The sequence below is a fragment of the Galdieria sulphuraria genome (assembly GCF_000341285.1).
Source record: "Galdieria sulphuraria unplaced genomic scaffold scaf_5, whole genome shotgun sequence".
In the NCBI taxonomy this organism is placed as follows: Eukaryota; Rhodophyta; class Bangiophyceae; order Galdieriales; family Galdieriaceae; genus Galdieria; species Galdieria sulphuraria.
The window spans coordinates 239,166-257,969 of record NW_005178470.1 but is presented as its reverse complement, the minus strand read 5'-3'; the positions used below and the strand labels follow the sequence as shown (position 1 = coordinate 257,969).

Sequence of the window (18,804 nt, the reverse complement as noted above, 5' to 3'; positions counted from 1 at the left end):
CAATCAATAAAATTCATTTATCTTATAGAGCATTTCTATTTTTGGTAGCTTTTTCAGGTTCCTTTACTCGCATGGTTACCAATTCTTCCGCAGAGGTCGGATGAACTCCAATAGTGGCATCAAAATGTTCCTTTGTAGCCCCAGCTTGAACACAAACACCCAACAGCTGAGCTAATTCTGCAGCTTCTGGTGATACAAGATGAGCTCCAATAACCTTTCTCGTTTCTCGATGAACAATCAACTTGTAAAGGGTCTTCTCTTCTCTGAGAGTCAATGTGTGTTTTAAGGGACGAAAGCTGGTCTTATAAATATCAACTTGGTCATCATACTTTTCACGAGCTTCTTCCTCTGTTAAACCCACAGTTCCTATACAAGGATTCGAAAATACAGCAGTAGGGACATTTTCATGTGAAGGACGGCGAGGATTGTTCCCAAAAATAGTATCTGCAAAGCAATGACCTTCAGCGATAGCTACTGGAGTCAACTGAATTCGATTCGTAATATCGCCAATAGCATAAATATTGTCTATATTGGTCTTGCTATATTCATCCACCAAAATTTCGTTCTTCTTACCCAAATGGACTCCCGTGTTTTCTATTCCAAGGTCGTCTAGTCGTGGATGTCTTCCAGTAGCAAACATAACTTTGTCTCCTCTAACGACATTTCCATCAGTTAAAGTACAAATCAAAGTACCATCTAATTGTTTGTCTATTCGAGTGATATTTACTTGAAAGCGAAGGTCTATACCATCCAATTTCATTTGATGCGCTAGAAATTCTCTTACATCCTCATCAAAGCCTCTTAAAAACAACGGTCCTCGATATAGTTGAGTTACCGAAACACCCAAACTGTGAAAAATACCAGCAAATTCTACAGCAATATATCCACCTCCCACAATAATGATCTTTTCAGGTAACTTTTCGAGATAAAAGCACTCATTCGACGTAATAGCATGTTCTTTCCCAGGAATATCTGGAATAGTAGGCCAACTTCCTGCAGCTATCAAAAGATACTGACAAGTATAACGCCTTTCATTGACTTGAACAGTATGTGCATCACATAGATAAGCGTGACCTCTGATGATTTCAACTTCGGCATTGGTCAATAGCTTTTCATACACACCATTAAGCCTGTGAATCTCCTAAACATAATAATAATAATAACAATATATTGAATATTTAACACACAATATAAGCATATACTAGTGATGTGCTTACCTTGTCCTTGTTTTCTACCAATCTTTTCCAGTGAAAGTTCTTTACTTCGACATCCCAACCATAAGCTTTCGAATCTTCAAAATCATGACTAAAGTGACTGCTATATATAAAAAGTTTTTTCGGAATGCAACCCACGTTAACACAAGTACCACCTAACGCTGCCTTTTCAACCACTGCAACTTTAGCGCCATGAGTTCCAGCTATTCTTGCAGCTCTGACACCGCCAGATCCTGCTCCTATCACAATAAGATCATAATCATAAGAATGCTTGTAATCTTGCTTTGCACTCATTTTCCAGGAGAAGTTTCTTATTGTTGAAATATTGTCTCTATGATGAAGACTACCAAAACTTCTCAGTTGGTTAAAAGAGTAACTCTGTTGTTTATGAAAACTATTTTTTGCACTTTTAGATAAGAAAAAATATGTAGAAAGTTGTTCAACTAGAGCACAATTCTTTGGAATACCGATATCAAGACGAGAGTGTCCAGCCAAACCAAAACTGGAAGATAAAAACCCAACTCTAGTCAAACTCAATTTCATTATTTGGGAAACATTATGGACGCCGTTGTTCAGTTCTTACAAAGCTGCAGACTACATATTGAAAAGGCTCTCGACCGACCATATCTAACTTCAGATTACTTGAAAACTTTTGTACGTTCTATAGATTGGAGTGAACCATTCATATTAGGGTTAATATGTTTGCACTTGATTCTGGCCTTTATTACGATAAAGACTAGAAACAAGACCAACATACAAAATTCTATCTTCTTTACTTCAGGTAGGCAACTCAATTGGTCTTATTATATGCGACTGAGTTTTTTTTATTATAGTTATAACAGTTTTCAACGTGAAGAACTTTAACAAGTTAGGCTCAGATAACTGGGAGAAGATAGCGACAAGGAACTATTTCGACGAGAGCGGTTTCTTCATATTTGTCTTTGTAGCTTTACCCTTGTTGTTGATAGGAAACTTTATCATGGTAAGTATTGATTTTTATGGAACATCAAGTTGACACATGTTGGTTGTTAGTTACATAACGGTTATTTGGCTTTACAGACTATTAAGGAGATACGAAGAGAGAGCAGGAACGCAGCTGCTCGTCGTCAAGCTTCCAAAGAGGAGAAGAAAAAACAATAAACCAAATATATACAATTGTTGAAAAATAAATGGACTGTTGTTGTCATTGCCATTGACGTTATGTTGAGTTCTGAGAGTCATTCCAGTTGGTTGCCTATTCGTTTTGGAAACTTGCACGAAAAAAACCTAGAACAGCTAAAAAGGTTAAACTTATCTGTTTTCCCGATAAAATATGGAGAAAGGTTTTATGAAGAAGTATTACAGGCTCCTCCTGGGCTAGTAAAACTAGGTAAGCTTGAAGAAGACTGCTTCAGACGAATAGTATGACTTTCTCTCTCTCACCAAGCTTATTATCACGACTTTTTGATTGGTGCTTATTGTTGTCGTAAAGAGATTGGGTCTGATAAGCAACCCAAAATATATATATTAACTATAGGAGTTCTTGCACCCTATCGTGAACGTGGGGTGGGATCACAGCTTTTGCAACAAATTTTGCAACTTCCAAAGACCGAAAGGTTTAAGGATATAACTGAAATATATGCACATGTTCAGACTAGTAATGAAGCAGCGCTAGGTTTTTATCAGAAGCACGGTTTTCAAATAGGAGAGAAGAAAACCAACTATTATAGAGATATTGATCCTCCAGACTGTTATGTCGTTTATAAGAAATATACGAATGGGATACAAAAAGACTTGTAAAAAAGATGTGGGTCTTTTTGTAAAGTTATTTGGTTGTCAAATACAACGAAATACAAGTTACTTCACAAAGGCTGCAGTTACAAGTACGGTGCCTTCTTGTCCACCAAAACGAAATACTGGATAAGTTAGGTTTCTATAAAATGAAAGCTTGCCGTCTAAAATGGATACAAGTTCATCGAGTGTCTTATTACAAGAAGTAACGATAAAATAACCTTTTGGCGCCAACAAGTCAACCACTACTTGTAAGTAATCACGAACAAGTTTTGTTCCTTGCAACTCTATGGCATCCAGAGTTCCTTTATCGTGTATTATATTCCACTCATCATTGCTTACTCTAGGTGGCAAAGCAAAAACATCCTATAAAAGTCACTCAACGGTGCATCTTTAAACTGCTTTGCTTACTGCTTGTAACCAATCTATCGGTGAGTTCTTCTTTTCACCCATCTCTTTTGCCAACTCAATAGCAGAAGAAGAGTAGTCTACCCCTAGAATCTTTGTAAACTTGGTTGGGTCCAACAGGAAAAGGAACTGTCCATTTCCACAACCCAAGTCTAAGAAGGAACACTGGCTACCCGTATATTCTATTCTTAAAATATCGATAAAGTTTACAATTTTGCGACCTCCATCTGTATACTGTTCAAACCAATCTTCTCCATAAAGGTTGTACTTTATAAAACTGTCGTATTCTTCACGGTAAAGAGATTCCCAATAGTCTCGTTGATGCATATTTTATGATGGGGAATGAGATGAGATGGACTTGCGTCTAAGTTTATTATAATTAAGACATGTGTATTTTACCAAGTTTTCAGTACTTGATTCCATACAAGATGAGCACATTATGTTTCAATATAGGTAGGAAAGGTCTCAATTCATGTAAGCTCTCTGGGAGCTTCCCTCAGCTCCATCATAAGGTTTATTGTCAACAACCAGAGTTTCCAGTGTATATTAGGGAAGCTGCTTTAGAAAGCAGCGGTAGTGTTATGTCTGCAATATTGTCCAATTGGCATAGAGTGAGAGTAAGTTTTATTTTATGTAATTGTATACTGTACAACGTGGCATAGGTGGATATTCTAAAGGAGGAATTCGTTGGGCATTCGACTCGTTTTTCTAGAGATAACTTATTCATTCTTGTGAGATTTATAACCGATGCAATTAAAAAAGTTCAGAAGAAACCTTTGCAAATTATATTTCCTAATATTTTGCTTGCCGCTAGAGCTCGAAATTATTTTGGCTCAGAGACGATAGCTGACGTCTTTATCGACAGTTTAGAAAGTATGGAAAGGAAAGATAATGTTCGTTGTGTTATTCTGGTTATGCCATCTTCTCCTGATGAGAATGACAAATGGAACAATTTATATTCCATGATTGTTCAACAAGAGTCGCTCTTCTATGTGTTGTTGAATCCTCAAAGTAGAGATAATACTGAAGTTGGACGCTTTCCTCATTTTTCCTTTCAACATTACAATGGATGGAAATACTACAAAAGTGTTTATTTTTTACATTCCTTTGTTTTAGATGTAAGAATTTTTTCTTTGAAAATTGGATAAGAGTGTTGAGTTGTATGTTTGTTTTTGTAGGATATTTGTAGAATCCCTATGGAAGTGGTTGTATACAAAAAGCATCCCTTTTATTGCAAACTATATTATCGTCCTCAAAAGACAACAAGTATGGGTTCAGAATGGAATACAGTGGAATGGAACAACTTTATGTTACCAGACATTGAAGAAATTGTTCAACTCATCCATACTAAGGATACTCCATATAGAATATAATAAAGGAAATCCATTCTTCACTCATATAAAATGGACACTTTATATCTACATTCGCTATATATACATATCCATTCATTACGTCAATGTTACTTTAGAAACAACATGTTTTCCTCGAAGTCCAAGAGGAGCCATATTTGCTACAAACAAAGACAAACTATGACTTTTCAAAACTTCAAAACTTCCATAAATAGTTCCCTTCTTCGTATCTATAACTGTTTGACCTTCATATCCAAAACTTTGACCTTTTGAAATGACTGGATTCTTCTGATTTGATAAACCTAAATATATTCCAATTTCAGTCATAACTTGACAACCTCTATAAACAAAAACTTTAAAAAGCTTACTCACCTACAGGTTTCAGTCGACCTTTCCTTCCAAGAATATCAGTTACCCTCCAAGACCTTCCAAGAATAGTAACTGGTTCAGCATGTTCCAAATTGGTTAGTTTTATATAATATGAAAAAGAATGCCTTCCAAGTTCAGGAATTATACTCTCTCCTAAATATTCGGAATAACTCTATTTTCTCAACACGTCAGTTGAGTTTCCACTCCTTTCCAGTACCTTGAACTCACCTCCACTTTGATACCTTGTGAGACAGATTCACTTTGAGACTCAAACACAAGTTGTTGTAACGAATGTGTCCTATAATGTAAGAATTGAAGTAGAGATAACCCTCGATGCCAGTGTTGCTCTTCGCTTGCAACCGTATCTGGAGTTTGAAGAATACGCATTCTTTCTCTTCTCAACGCTTCTTTCACCAGTTGAAAAGTTGAGATAGCATAGGTTGTCTCTTCATAGGCTTTCACACTTGGCTTCTCTTCCAAGGGGCCAAAGTTCTTTCCCAAAAAGTTGTAAAGCAGAGCATACTCATCCATGAGGACTGAAAAGTCACCTCTCGCTATTTCAGTATCAAGTGCCTTTGCAGCACGATATATTGCCTGAGTCAACAGTTCAACAATATTCAAGCCATATGATACTTCTACTTACTCGAAGTAGAATGGAGATTGCCATCTCTCCACTTCACAAATCTCTCAAGGAGAACAATTGTCTGTGCAAATGATATAACAACAAAAGGCTTATGACTTGAGTTATGACAGGAAGGAAGAAAATGGCCTTTACAAAAAGTATTTTCTCTTGATGCAATGTAGAAAACTGCGTTTCATTTCCCTCTCCATTCTTTCGGTCGTCAACTCAAAAAAGATCGTAGTTCATCAACTTTCTATGAAAATTCTAGACCTTGTATCAAAGCAATCAGTAAGGAATCACAAAAGGATGAAAAGTACCCAGCTCAACACTATCAGAGTAACTATGACACTGTAGATACATGGTTATCCAAATACTAAAAAAAAGATATTTTGGCAACCAATCACAAGCATAAGTTGTCATCCCGAAGGAGTTGCCAAAAAGCTATAGCAAGAAACTCACCTAAAGAGGACCAGTGGAAACAAAGTCCAATTTCTCATAGAACTCTTTATATACAGTTTGTGTCTTTTTGATCTACTGGAGAGTTTCTTCCCTGGACCAGTGGGAGTTGACCAAGTTGTTACAACTATACACCCCAGGTATTGTAAAATCTTGGAGTTGAGCAGTCACTCATATCACTCCAACTCATATATATTACAAGGCAGTTTTTCACAGTTTATAAAAACACATCGTCGTGACAATTTCAAAAGCCCAATCAACCGTTTTCCATTAAAAGTGTTTTGAGAAAAGAAAAAAAAGAATTATGAGAAAGTTTGTGTTTTTGTTATGTTTCATATTTGCACAATATGTAATGTTTCATACTGCGATCGCACAAAAAAGAATTCCGAGAAACTTTCCAGAATATGGCTTTTTCTTGAACAAACAACAACTCTATCTACAAGAACTTTTGGAGTTTTTAAGATTCCCGAGTATTTCGGCCTCATCAGAACACTTGAAAGACGTTCAAGGAGCTGCTGAATGGTTAAGGAATCGTATGTTAGGAGCTGGAATATCAAATGTACAAATATTTCAAGTCGGAAAGTATCCACTTGTTTATGCTTCTATTCCTGCAGCTGTACCCCAAGCTCCAACAGTATTAATATATGGTTGGTGCTTTTTGAAAACGAATTCTTTTCAGTGCTTTAATTGATCAACTTGTATAGGACATTTTGACGTGCAACCGGCAAGTGTGGAAGATGGATGGAACATAACAAAGCCTTTCAAGCCAAGAGTCATTCAAGACAAAATATATGCAAGAGGTGCCTCTGATGACAAAGGCAGTTTGCTTTCAGTAGTGCATGCAGTAGAGGCCATTTTAGCAGTTTCGCAAGGAAGGTCTCCGGTCAATATTAAACTTCTTTTTGAAGGTCAAGAAGAAATTGGCTCTCCAGACTTGCCTTCTTGGCTTCTCAAGAACCGAAAGTTGATCCAATCTGATTTGTTGATTTCTGCAGATGGATCAATGCATAGTGAAAATATCGGAAGTATTGTTTGGGGACTGAGAGGAGCAGGAGCAATACAAGTAAATGTAACAGGTCCATCTCATGACTTACATTCTGGTGGCTTTGGTGGTGTCGTACAAAATCCGATTCATTGTTTGGTCAAGTTACTAGAAAGCATGAGACATGAAAATAAGAGCATTGCGGTTGAAGGCTTTTATGAAGGAACTCGTCCAATAACTCAAAAGGAGAAAGACTTTGCCAGACAGTCTATTGACTTTGAACAAGAACTTTCTAGATTAGCAGGCGTCTCTCAACTTGCTGGTGGTGAATCTGAACTTTTTGATACAGTAGAAAGGTTATGGTTTCGTCCTACTCTAGATGTTGTAGGTATTTGGGGAGGTTATATGGATCAAGGCATCAAAACGGTGTTACCTGCCAATGCATATGCCAAACTTTCTTTTCGTTTGGTACAAGAACAAGTACCTGAGAAAGTAGTCGAGAAAATGATTCAACATGTAAGTCAACATTGTCCTGCTGGTTGTTCTTGTAAAGCATTTGACTTGGGATTTCATGCCTTACCATTTGAATCAGATCCCGATATGTTAAGTAATCAAGTTCTTCGAGAGACTCTATTAGATATTTATCAAGGAGAAGAACCTAAATATGTTCGTTCAGGTGCCTCTATTCCTATTGTAGGTTTTATACAGAAAGAATTCCAAATACCTGCCATATTTTTGGCATTTGGATTGCCTGATGAGAATATTCACGGACCGAATGAATTTTATCGAATTGGTAGTATGGACAAAGCAAGAAAGGCGTATGTATCTTTTCTATACCAATTGGGTGAAAGATATCATTTGGAACATTCCTCTAAAAAACCTATAGAATCTCACGTGGTGACTACTTCTCCAATGGAAAATGTTGAAATGGATCATAGTGAACTTTGATATATACATTATCCTATTGGATTGAAATAAATTCAAAGATACAACAACAAATTCATTATTCCATTTCGAATGGAGACTTTTGTATCCCATCCTCTTGTAGGAAATAAACCCAAACGAAAAGCTTTTTCACCCAAAAAGTGTTCATGGCGTAACCATAAAGTATGCAAAAAGTGTTTGCAAATAGATATGTTGCCCTATGGAAGAACTATTCTTGAAAGGATGGTACCCTTTTCCCAGTTGGTTGCAAAGCAAAACTCAACAAAGGACGATTTGACTAGTCAAACAGAGGAAAAAACTCGGAAAGAAATTCCAAAAACTAGGATTATAAGAAGAAATCTTCCACTAGTTGCTATTGTGGGTCGACCTAATGTGGGAAAAAGTACACTACTGAATCGCTTAACTCGAGACTTTCGTTTTGGCGCCATTGCTGTGGATGTTCCCGGTATTACGAGAGATAGAACATATCATCGTGCATTTTGGAACGGAATAGACTTTGAATTGGTAGATACTGGAGGTTTGGTATTTGACGAAGGTAGAGAACAAGTACCATTTCTGAAGGAAATCAGAGAACAAGCCTTGATTGCCTTGAATGAAGCTACAGCAGCTATTTTTGTAGTAGATAGTACTGTGGGAGTTGCTGACTTGGATAGACAAATTGCAAAGATGATACGAAGACTTGGTCTCCCCGTATTGCTTGCTGTAAACAAATGTGATGACGAACAGCGCTATTTAGATGCAAACGAATTTTGGAAACTTGGTCTAGGTGAACCTTTTCCAGTTAGTGGAATACATGGTATTGGAACAGGAGACCTACTTGACAAGTTAGTAGAGTATATATGTGAACGAGGAAATGTTTTTCACGAGCCATATTTAGTGGATGAAAGGAATGTCAGAAGAATAGCTATCGTAGGACGACCCAATGCTGGAAAGTCTTCTATTTTGAATAGACTGGTGGGTGAGACTCGAGCGATTGTCAGTGATATTCCTGGAACTACCAGAGATACTATTGATACCACAATTCAAAGAGATGAGAAAATATATTGCTTAATGGATACTGCTGGGATTAGAAGGAAGAAGATGGTCGAATATGGTACAGAATTTTTCATGATCAATAGAGCATTCAAAGCAATACGTAGAGCAGATTTGGTTATTTTGGTTGTGGATGCTGTTGCTGATATCGTAGAGCAGGATGAGAAGTTGGCTGAGCGTATAGTACAAGAAGGACGTGGTTGCATCATTTTGATGAACAAATGGGATTTGGTACAGAAAGATGAAGATACTTATGAAAAGGCAAAACATTATGTTCAAACACGACTTGCAGCTATTGATTGGGCACCTTGTCTATTCGTTTCTGCTACTACTGGTCAACGTTGTGAAAAAGTTTATGAGTTGATAGAGTCTGTATATGAGCAATATTCTCGTCGAGTTTCTACTTCAGTATTGAATCAAGTGTTGGAAGAGGCAATTGTGTGGAATCCTCCTTCTACAAATAAGCAAGGGAAGCAAGGCAAAATATATTATTGTACTCAAGTTAGTAGTAAACCACCAACCATTACATTGTTTGTGAATGAGCCGAAACTTTTCAAGGAAAACTACAAGAGATATATCGAAAATTATTTTCGAAAATCGCTTGGATTCAAAGGAACTCCTTTGAGGTTTTTATGGAGAGGGAAAAAGCGTCCTCCTCCTATTTGAGTGTATCTATTGTATACATTCCTCATAGAAAGTTATTCATAAAATGGTTTTATCTGCGCTGTTTTATTCAAATAAGGCAGGAATTGTGTGTTTTTGTATCTATAAAGTTTTGGATATCTCAGCTGTGACAAGTCATTCGACACTATTCAAGATAAATTTCAAAAGTTCAACAATGCTTTCAGATCAACTTGGTTCTCAAAAGGATTGTTTTCCATTATCGCTTCGTCTAGTATCCCTTCGAGTCCACAATGGCTGTCTGTTGTGTATTTTGTTTCGTTCTCCTTCTAAACCCTGTCTAGAAGTATATTGGGAATGTTTGTTACGGTTCTTGGACCAACGTAACTTGTCTGATTCCATATTTCGCATCCTCTGTCCACCCAAACGATCATCTTCAGTTTCCATCTGACTCTTTGAATTCTGTGAGCCATGGTTCAGTTTCACATTACCGGTTAGTGATAAAATGCGTTTTGGCATTCCTGAATTTGGTTCAAATTTCATATCATAAGTTTCTTCTGAACTATGATGAGTCTCCTCATCAGCCCAGTCTAAAAAGCTTACTTCATTTATGTTGTTTCGATGAAAGAATTGCATAGATACAGTGTCTTCCCGAGATGACTTATCCAAACCAGTATAAGCACGCTCTGAGGCAGGTTCTTGAGAACTGATAAATTCATTTATCATTCTATCGATATTATTCTTCTTATATAAGTTGCCATTTTGACGATTGCTTGAATTGCTCTTCATAAATGGGTCCGTATCTGCAAATACTGAACGTGAAATAGATTCCTCCAATGAAATATCTCTCGCTGATGATGCAATGAAGTGATCGAGTGGATTATCTGCGTTCTCATCTTGAATAATCAAAATGTTATCATCGTCAATCATAATTCTGGAGGGATTATTGTTAAGAGTGAAATCTAAATAAGAACTGCCTTTAAGACTATCCACTGGATGAGAGTCTGGAAATGCACTATCGCCACTAATGACAATGGAGGAGTCACCAATTTGTAAATTATTTATACTGTCGATTCCTGAATCCATTTCATCCTCCACTGGTTGTGCAAAAAAGTTTATCTGTTCCACAACATTTTCCACAAGTTGACTTTCTCGTTGTGTTGACATATTGCTGGAATTATTTACTCCACGAAATACAAGCAATGGATGAGAGGCTATAGTGGAAATGATTTCGTGAAGAAATTCATAACTTATTCCTGGAATGGCTTCCTTCTTACTTCTTTGCAAATATTCCATCGCGTGATACGTTGAAACCAACAAAGCCCTTTCAATTGGAATATCTCCATCAGGTGACGTAAGCATCTTTGCAAAGTAATTCACAGAGTCCATATGCACACGACTAAGCTTGCCAAACTTTCCTTGTGGTAGCTCTAGATTTTCCTTGACGATAGTTTCTACGGCTTCTGGCTCATTGACAATAAAATCGCTCACGTGAAGAATCGTCAATATATTCTGTACCAGAGCTTCTTCTTGTTGTTGTTTCTTGTTCAACTGCTCAACGCCATCTTCTTCAGCTTGCACCGCAGATTCCAATAATAAACTGGAACCACTACTTGGATCCAACTCTGCCACCTTTTGATGAGGTTGCTTTTCAATAGTGAAAGTTTGGTGGGTTTCCTTTGGGTCTTCTTTGCCTTTTGCTTTAACAGAAGAAAGCACTTCCTCCTTCGGAACTATCGATGTCATTCTAACTAATATATCTTCCAACTCCCAAAGTGCAGCTTGTCTCGATGCCTTGTTACGAAGACTTTCCAACTGTTGCGAATTGAGGACAGCACCTTGGTTTGCCAGCTGTTCCAGACGATCTAACTTGTCAATATTTTTGCGAAGGTTCCTAATTCTTCCTCGCAATACTTTCAAGTAAGGATTCTCTGTAACGGAAGCCATAGTCTTTCTCTCTCTCTCTCTCTTTAGCAACCAACTTGTTAAGAGCCTTGAGGAAACAAATGCAATTTATTCTGTTTCATTTTCCAATGGTTCGTCCTCTATACAAGTCATTCCATTCTCTTTCATTGGAGTACTTTCCAAGAAATAAAAGTTGTTAAAATCTATTCTATTCAAAAGCATATTACTAACTGGATGATTAGGATACTGTTGTAACTCTTGAAGGAATGCAACAATGCGCTGATTGATTGGTTGTTCCATGCTTTCCATAGACAACGCTGCCAAAGTCTTCTCCTCTACAAATCTGTGCTGAATATAAATACAATATTCTCTAAAAACCTGCAATAGATTATCCAGTGACTCAATGAATGATGCAGAATAGATAAGAGTGCGTTTTACAAGAGTTTCAAGATATTTCTGATGCAACATACGGACGCTATCAAAGTCGGAAGCTCCTTTTGACTGCTTCATAAAAGTACCAAAGGATTCTTCAATCAAGCCAATCTGAAAGTATTCTTCAAGACAATGGACTAGAAAGTTACATCTCCAAAGTAAATGAAAAATATTTCTATAATCTACAAGAGCTATTCGGTTGCATCTTCTAAAACGATTTCGTAATATGAGCCAACTGCGCTCCATTTGAAAGCGAACATGAGCTATAGCAAATACTATACAGAAAATTCGAGAATAATGCTCTAGATCTTTTGAAGTCATTAAAATATGTAATGGCTTTTGAGGTACATAAGATAAACTGATATAACTCCAACCACTAGACAATGGCAGCAGGTTGTTGCACAAGTCACTGTTGACAGACGTAAAATCCATTCTCTGGAAACTCAACATTTCGTATCGAAAGTCAACTTCGAAAAAGGTCTTGAGCAATGACTTTTCTAAAAAGGAATTCAATACAGATTCTTTACATTCGTTCATGGAAGGAATAACCAACACATCACAAATGTCTTGTAAAAAATAGAACCATAGGTCACCTTTACCTAACAAAAAGGTTTGTCGGAGAAACTCGAATTCCTTCCACCACGAAACCCTAAATAAGAACTTCATGAGTTGTTTTGAAGCCCATTGTCGAATATATTGAATATTGGATTGCAATGGCAAACTTCTAAGTGGTTGCATTTCCAAAGAACGTAGGCTATCTATCTGTACTTCGAGTTCATTCCAATCCACTTGAGACGAGGCATCTTCAGAATTGCGCAGTGCCTTTACAACTCCTCCAATAAATAGAATGTCTTTTACCATGGAAGGACTTAGTAATGATGTGAGGTTTTCTTGTGCAATAACGATATCATCAATAAGAGAAAAAGAGGAATCATCTTTTCGTTGTTCGGAAGCAGTCTTTGGTTCTTTCCTTAAGAAAAATTCTTCAAATGGATCCTGCAATTCTCCGTAATAGAGCCAAGTTTGTAACTGAACCAAAAGAACTTTCATACACTTCTTTAACAACCTCATACAAAGGCTAGCAGTGTCGGGTGAACCAGATGTACAAAACTGTATCAATTGCGTGATTAACTCAGGACCATTGAGTCTCTTTGCCTCTTTCATTTTGTCAAAAAGCATACATAAGTCTTCCAGTCTTCTCTCCCACACACGAAGTTCTCCTTCTACCAAAGAAAGGTTTTGCAATCGTTTATGAATTGCCTCTTCCTCATAGCTGGCTACAAGTTCTCTATATTCATCCAATATTTCATCAAGTCCTTTTTGAAGAGCGAGAATATAGATTGATTGTTTGGACTTTTGTGGAAGGATGTCTTTGCAACCATATTCATAAACTGTGACATATAACGCCCCTATATTACTAATTCGATCTATAGCTCTTCTTTCTGCAGGGTTTACATATGGAAAGTCGGGAGCCAACTGAAACGAGACTTTTTCACTTGTTCTTTTGATATTTGAAGTATTGTCTTTTCTTACAATAACATTTCCAGTATATCCAACCAAAGCATAAAGCAAATCAAATAGCATCGAAAGAATACTTTAAGCGGGCTGGCACGTCATTTGTGGATTTGAATATATTTGTGATGCTGATTTTCTTATCATATATATATGCACTAGAAAAATAACATCTGAAGAAATGTTGAACCAAAAATGATGACTTTTTAACAAAAGAACCAATACAATATGCTCTTATTGTAATACATTAAGAAGTATCTCTTTCTTCTCCAAACCATCCCATAAATAGCCTTTTAACACACATAAGGAATCATTTCTTTGAAGAAAAAGCATTTGGAATATGAATTTGGACAACTTTGTAAATCGTCTTTGGACAGCAAAAGACTTTGTAGAATATGTAAACTTGAGATGGAGAAATTCTCTACTTGGTAAAAATTGTTATTGGTACGGAACTGGCAGTATAGTGTCGTGTGAGACTGGAAAGGTTTTCGGGAGTTGTGTTTCGTGCAAGTTATTGGGATCAATCGCGTAATTATTAGGTTATTGCGTTGCTTGAAGGTTTAGAATGGGGAACTGTTCGAAGTATTTCACAACAGTCCATTAACCAAGGAACAACAAAAGCTGTTGTATCCTCTAAAAAGCTTTATTTTCTGAAAGATCCAGAAACAGGAAGCTACCTGAGTGAATGCGTTTCTCAAAGGCGAACGAGAAAAGTAAATCCCATATTTTATCCTCAACAAGTTTGTTGGTTTACACAGTATTTTAACAATTTTCTTATCTTTTGGATAGGATATACAGCTTGTTTGGGACAATCGATCAGTCGAATTGTCAAAGCAAAGTGTTTCTGTGTCCAGCAAGACTTTATTAGGTTCTCGAGTAACCCATATGGCTAATATTCGAGTATATAGTTTGCCTATTTTTGTAAGAATAGGGAATAAGAAAGCGGGTTATATATCCACTTTGGAGAAATATGGTAAGAGTTTATGAAGGAGAATGCGATGGGATTGAAAGTTGAACGTTATAGACTTGTATCATTATACTCATTTTTTGAGTAGATTGTTCATGAGTCCTATTCTGTCTTGGGTTCGTTATGGAGATTGTCCTTCTTGGTATGGTAAAGGCAAATGTACAAGTTATCTTGTGAGTAAGAAACTCAAAAATATCCACTCTTTACCAAAGGAATTGGTTAATCAAGTGAAGAATGTAAGTGCATTGCTGATAGAGCTTTACAATTTAATATTCTCTCTTCTATTTCCAGTATGACCCGTTATTCTTTCAACAGCCATTATCTTCTTATGAAGATTCGCACTTTGAATCAGATGATAAGCATCGTCGCAATAGAAACAAGCGTATCTTAGGAGAGCGGTCGTTCTCCCAATAGCGAAATATATTTCAAAGCCATATGCCAATTCTACTTTTTAAGAAATATGAAGACTACTAAAAGGAATGAATACCAAATACTTTTCATTAACTTGGTATAAAGTTTCACATTGTTGAACATGATGATGATTACGAGTATTTCAGATTCAATATTGTCACAAAAAGTGGCTTGTCATTTATTTATGTCGTCTTAAAGGAAACCTTGAAAAAGATGAACGCCTCACTACAAACTCACTTGACTGAAATGGGCTTTTCAAAACAAGACGTTGATAGAGCTGAAGCAGCTGGTTGTAGCACCGTTGACGAAGCAGTAAACTTTCTTTTCGAACACAAGTCAAGTACCAACAAAAGTACTATTCAAAGAATAGCGGGAACAGTCAACTTGGGAACCACTCAAACTAAGAAAAGTAAAGGTACCAATCATGGTCCACAACAAACTTCTATTCGTGAATATGGTGAAGATCATACAGAAGGACCATCCCTTCTCTTCTTTGCAGGCACGTCAAGTTTGTCCAACGGAAAGAAAAAGTCAAGTGAAGGAAATAAACGTTCAAGCCATTCAGGTTTTCCAACGAATGGGTTGAGTAAAGAAAAGAAACCTTCTGAGAATGACCTAACCAAAGCTCTAGCCATTAGTAAGCGCGAAACGAGTCCTCCAGAAGAAAGACAGCCATCAAACTTGGAAGACAAAGACACTCAAAGAGCCATCGAAGAGTCTCTAATGACAAGTGATCCTCATCATGCGTATTCGGTATCTGAGCCTTTCGATCCTTCGAGACGTAAGCGAAGTTCACCTTTTGCTCCCGTTGGTTTAAGGAATGTTGCCAATATTTGCTATGTCAACTCTCTGTTACAAGTATATTTTACACTTCCAGCTATTCGGAAGGCAGTATTTTCTTTTAAACACGAAGAATTTGAGCAACTTATGAAAGAGGCTGAGAACCATTCACAACTTTTGGAAGATGAGCAAGGAGGTTGTTCACTTGTTCAGCTCCGTAATGCAGTTGACTTTGTTGTTGAGTTACAAAATCTATTTGGAAGAATGGCATTGAGTGAAGAAAAATATTTAGATCCTCAACGACTCATTGAGACCTTAAAGAGTGATACTAAATATGGCTTACAAATAGGTGGTCAACAAGATGCTTCAGAATTCAATCAAATCTTTTTAGAATTGTTAGAAATGGGAGTTTCAGCAACTCAACTACTTGAGAGAAAGCTCAATGATTCTAAGAAGAATATGGAAACTAATTCTCATGTAGAACAAATAGTTGGCTCTCATAAAAGTTGTGAAGACTCTATCCAGTCATCATTCGATAATATTGTGAAGAATACATTTACATCGCAGTTGAAGCAAGAAATATTTGTAGATTTTCGAGCTTTAGATGAAGAACGAAAGACTATCAAAGTTGCGGAACAAACTCACGAAACCAACTCAGTTATTATCGATGCAACTACTCCATCTGGAGATGAAAGAAATCTTTATCGAGGATTGGATGAGTTGACATGTTCTGAGATAGAATTTCATATCGATAAAGAGTCCGATGTTGTGAAGCAATTGCCTCATTCCATGACAGATTCTATAGAGTTTTTCCGATCTCCTTATGTCAACAAGGGTGATTTTGTAGATTGGACTCAGTCAAGCAGCATTCCAGCCTATCAAAGATTGTGGTTTGTTCATATTGCTCCGGTAGTAACCATCTATTTACAACGAGTTCGATTCAATAAGGAGACATTGACGCCAGAAAAGGTTCACGATTCGTTTCATTTTCCAGGTTCTTTGAAAATGAGTCATTATTTGGAACATCAAAAGGAGGCTGCAGAAGAACTTCGAAGAAAGTCAGAATTCTTGAGACAGCAATTTCAGGAGACGATAAAGAAGTTGAATGAACAGCGATGGTTTGGCTTTTTAAACGAAAGTGAGCAGCAAACATTTCCTTTTATGGAAACTTTAAAGTTTTCCAGTGCATTGAACAGAGTAATTCAACGATTGCGTTATCTTTCAGAAATGAATGAAAATGATTTTGACGTTTCTCAACAAGAATTAGAAAGTTGTCTTTCTATTTTGAAAAAGCTGAATGAAAAGGAACTTGCTTTGGAGAAAAGACTTGTAAACAAAAAGGAACAACTTTTAGAAGAAGAACAAAGACTTGATGTCTGTTTATTTGCAGTATTTAAGTTTTTATGCTTTTCTTGTTGTATTCGTTCATAGATGGAGCTCCAGACAGTGGCCATTATTGGACTTTTATCAAAGATTGGTTTGCTGATCAGTGGTATATGTATAATGATGTTGTAGTGAATGCAGTCTCTTGGGATCAAGTTTTATTAGATTCTGTTGGTGGAAACAAATTTGCGTCAGCTTATGGAATCATTTATATTGATGACTATTTGGTAGAGTCTTTTCGTCATTCAAGAGACTCTCAAAGTTCCTCTATTGATGGTCAGATCTCGATGGACTGTAAATGGTATTATGAAATTAGGAAAGAGGCTTATGAGTTGCTTCCTCCCGAAATTTTGGAACAAATCAAAAAGGAAAACGACGCTTTCATGAATGAATTGAATCGTTATGATTGGAAAAAGAGTGAGCAAGAATGGAAGCAAAGAGTGCAGGAACTGATTCAACAGGCACAAGAGGCAATGAAGACTTCATTTAAGCAAATCAAAGATTCCGATTATAGTTTTAGATATTGCTTGTCACTTCTTCCCAATTTTTGCTTAGCAACAGAACAATATGATTTGGCTATCTTCCTGAACTTGGCAGTCTCTTATGCAAACTATTCAGAAGCAACAACAAGTTTATTGCACGATATTCAACGATTGCATCATAAGAGAAATAACCACAATGGAAATTCTTTGGAAGCTTCCAACTCTTTGTCGACAATTTTGCAAATGGAAAGGTTATTGAGCCAAATGAAGGATTCTGATTGGTTACAAAATGGACATACGGATGATCATTACTCGACTCGAACGGTTATTGCTTTATTTTCGAATAAGGACACGTGTCACTCCTTTGCAGAAAGACTTGATTCAAGTATGATAGCCTATCGAATAGCCTTTAGAGCCACAAAAGTTTGTGAAGAAGGATATCGAGCTATGTTAGAGAAGCAATGGATATATTCGATAGAGCTGTGGATTTATTTTTGTCGCAAGTTCTTTATCCGAGATGAACAGCTTTCACCCTTGGTATCCAAGATGTTGGATAACTTTGTGAGAAGACGTGAAAAAGGAATGTATCGAAATATTCAAGTATGTCTTATGTGTCTATCAGAAGAACTTGCAGAACAGCTCATGAAGCAGGTGTCATCTGATTCTTCTGTTTTAGAAAGTAAGGGAATTGTGATGGCAAGATATGCGACAAACTTATTGGACAAGAATGATCCAGTGCTTCATTATCTTGTTGAAAAATGGGCATCTTTGACAAAGGAGCCTTATAATGGCAACTCCTCAACTAGTACTCAAACTGTATTTGGAAAAGTGTCCAAACAATTCTATTCCTATAGAGAAGCTCCTCCAGCTCTGTTACCCCCAACCTTATCACCTCACTTATGGGATAATATGATTGACGCAGAAAGATATGCAGAAGACACTTTAGAAGCTGCAACATTTTTAGAAGGATTGGAACAACTACGTCAACAGTCAAGAGGCAACATTGCCTTTACCTATCGAGATGGATTGTTACCCATAGGTACACTTCGAGAATGGTCCCAATATCTGTTGCATAATGTCTCTGAATGAAATAATCCGTGTTTTGTAGATTAAGCTTCATATGTATTATTATATCGAATGTCGTTGATATATAAAATTCCGAGA

At 36.8% G+C, this 18,804-nt stretch overlaps 12 protein-coding genes across 12 annotated transcripts; 7 read left to right on the top strand and 5 right to left on the bottom strand.

Moving 5' to 3' along the window:
• Position 1: 1 nt before the first annotated feature.
• Gasu_10030 (glutathione reductase (NADPH)) lies at positions 2-1,758 on the bottom strand. The gene is made up of 2 exons (XM_005708401.1): positions 1,218-1,758; positions 2-1,141 (listed from the first exon to the last, which is right to left on the bottom strand). Exons 1-2 carry the CDS (start codon positions 1,755-1,757, stop codon positions 23-25), a joined length of 1,659 nt encoding a protein of 552 aa, XP_005708458.1. The 5' UTR covers position 1,758; the 3' UTR covers positions 2-22.
• Positions 1,759-1,768: 10 nt separating this feature from the next.
• On the top strand, positions 1,769-2,379 carry Gasu_10020 (uncharacterized protein). Its single transcript, XM_005708400.1, has 3 exons — positions 1,769-1,995; positions 2,048-2,196; positions 2,247-2,379. The coding sequence occupies exons 1-3, from the start codon at positions 1,773-1,775 to the stop codon at positions 2,352-2,354; spliced, it is 480 nt and encodes a 159-aa protein (XP_005708457.1). The 5' UTR covers positions 1,769-1,772; the 3' UTR covers positions 2,355-2,379.
• A 9-nt stretch (positions 2,380-2,388) lies between these two features.
• Positions 2,389-3,023, top strand: Gasu_10010 (GCN5-related N-acetyltransferase (GNAT) family protein). The gene is made up of 2 exons (XM_005708399.1): positions 2,389-2,583; positions 2,641-3,023. The coding sequence occupies exons 1-2, from the start codon at positions 2,415-2,417 to the stop codon at positions 2,991-2,993; spliced, it is 522 nt and encodes a 173-aa protein (XP_005708456.1). The 5' UTR covers positions 2,389-2,414; the 3' UTR covers positions 2,994-3,023.
• Positions 3,024-3,027: 4 nt separating this feature from the next.
• Gasu_10000 (uncharacterized protein) lies at positions 3,028-3,738 on the bottom strand. The gene is made up of 2 exons (XM_005708398.1): positions 3,396-3,738; positions 3,028-3,350 (listed from the first exon to the last, which is right to left on the bottom strand). The coding sequence occupies exons 1-2, from the start codon at positions 3,717-3,719 to the stop codon at positions 3,051-3,053; spliced, it is 624 nt and encodes a 207-aa protein (XP_005708455.1). The 5' UTR covers positions 3,720-3,738; the 3' UTR covers positions 3,028-3,050.
• A 60-nt stretch (positions 3,739-3,798) lies between these two features.
• On the top strand, positions 3,799-4,810 carry Gasu_09990 (uncharacterized protein). The gene is made up of 3 exons (XM_005708397.1): positions 3,799-4,009; positions 4,055-4,510; positions 4,571-4,810. The coding sequence occupies exons 1-3, from the start codon at positions 3,821-3,823 to the stop codon at positions 4,763-4,765; spliced, it is 840 nt and encodes a 279-aa protein (XP_005708454.1). The 5' UTR covers positions 3,799-3,820; the 3' UTR covers positions 4,766-4,810.
• Positions 4,811-4,817: 7 nt separating this feature from the next.
• Positions 4,818-5,848, bottom strand: Gasu_09980 (uncharacterized protein). The gene is made up of 4 exons (XM_005708396.1): positions 5,754-5,848; positions 5,339-5,704; positions 5,114-5,282; positions 4,818-5,043 (listed from the first exon to the last, which is right to left on the bottom strand). Exons 1-4 carry the CDS (start codon positions 5,775-5,777, stop codon positions 4,841-4,843), a joined length of 762 nt encoding a protein of 253 aa, XP_005708453.1. The 5' UTR covers positions 5,778-5,848; the 3' UTR covers positions 4,818-4,840.
• A 500-nt stretch (positions 5,849-6,348) lies between these two features.
• Gasu_09970 (peptidase M20) lies at positions 6,349-8,164 on the top strand. Its single transcript, XM_005708395.1, has 2 exons — positions 6,349-6,835; positions 6,893-8,164. The coding sequence occupies exons 1-2, from the start codon at positions 6,493-6,495 to the stop codon at positions 8,116-8,118; spliced, it is 1,569 nt and encodes a 522-aa protein (XP_005708452.1). The 5' UTR covers positions 6,349-6,492; the 3' UTR covers positions 8,119-8,164.
• A 4-nt stretch (positions 8,165-8,168) lies between these two features.
• Gasu_09960 (GTP-binding protein) lies at positions 8,169-9,843 on the top strand. The gene has a single exon (XM_005708394.1). The coding sequence runs from the start codon at positions 8,188-8,190 to the stop codon at positions 9,811-9,813; it is 1,626 nt and encodes a 541-aa protein (XP_005708451.1). The 5' UTR covers positions 8,169-8,187; the 3' UTR covers positions 9,814-9,843.
• A 3-nt stretch (positions 9,844-9,846) lies between these two features.
• On the bottom strand, positions 9,847-11,728 carry Gasu_09950 (uncharacterized protein). The gene has a single exon (XM_005708393.1). It carries the CDS (start codon positions 11,713-11,715, stop codon positions 10,009-10,011), a length of 1,707 nt encoding a protein of 568 aa, XP_005708450.1. The 5' UTR covers positions 11,716-11,728; the 3' UTR covers positions 9,847-10,008.
• Positions 11,729-11,737: 9 nt separating this feature from the next.
• Positions 11,738-13,708, bottom strand: Gasu_09940 (tubulin family protein). The gene has a single exon (XM_005708392.1). The coding sequence runs from the start codon at positions 13,687-13,689 to the stop codon at positions 11,782-11,784; it is 1,908 nt and encodes a 635-aa protein (XP_005708449.1). The 5' UTR covers positions 13,690-13,708; the 3' UTR covers positions 11,738-11,781.
• A 220-nt stretch (positions 13,709-13,928) lies between these two features.
• Gasu_09930 (uncharacterized protein) lies at positions 13,929-15,133 on the top strand. Its single transcript, XM_005708391.1, has 5 exons — positions 13,929-14,101; positions 14,157-14,357; positions 14,407-14,590; positions 14,642-14,820; positions 14,876-15,133. The coding sequence occupies exons 1-5, from the start codon at positions 13,958-13,960 to the stop codon at positions 14,996-14,998; spliced, it is 831 nt and encodes a 276-aa protein (XP_005708448.1). The 5' UTR covers positions 13,929-13,957; the 3' UTR covers positions 14,999-15,133.
• Positions 15,134-15,168: 35 nt separating this feature from the next.
• Gasu_09920 (ubiquitin carboxyl-terminal hydrolase 25/28) lies at positions 15,169-18,753 on the top strand. Its single transcript, XM_005708390.1, has 2 exons — positions 15,169-17,153; positions 17,207-18,753. Exons 1-2 carry the CDS (start codon positions 15,209-15,211, stop codon positions 18,727-18,729), a joined length of 3,468 nt encoding a protein of 1,155 aa, XP_005708447.1. The 5' UTR covers positions 15,169-15,208; the 3' UTR covers positions 18,730-18,753.
• Positions 18,754-18,804: the final 51 nt, after the last annotated feature.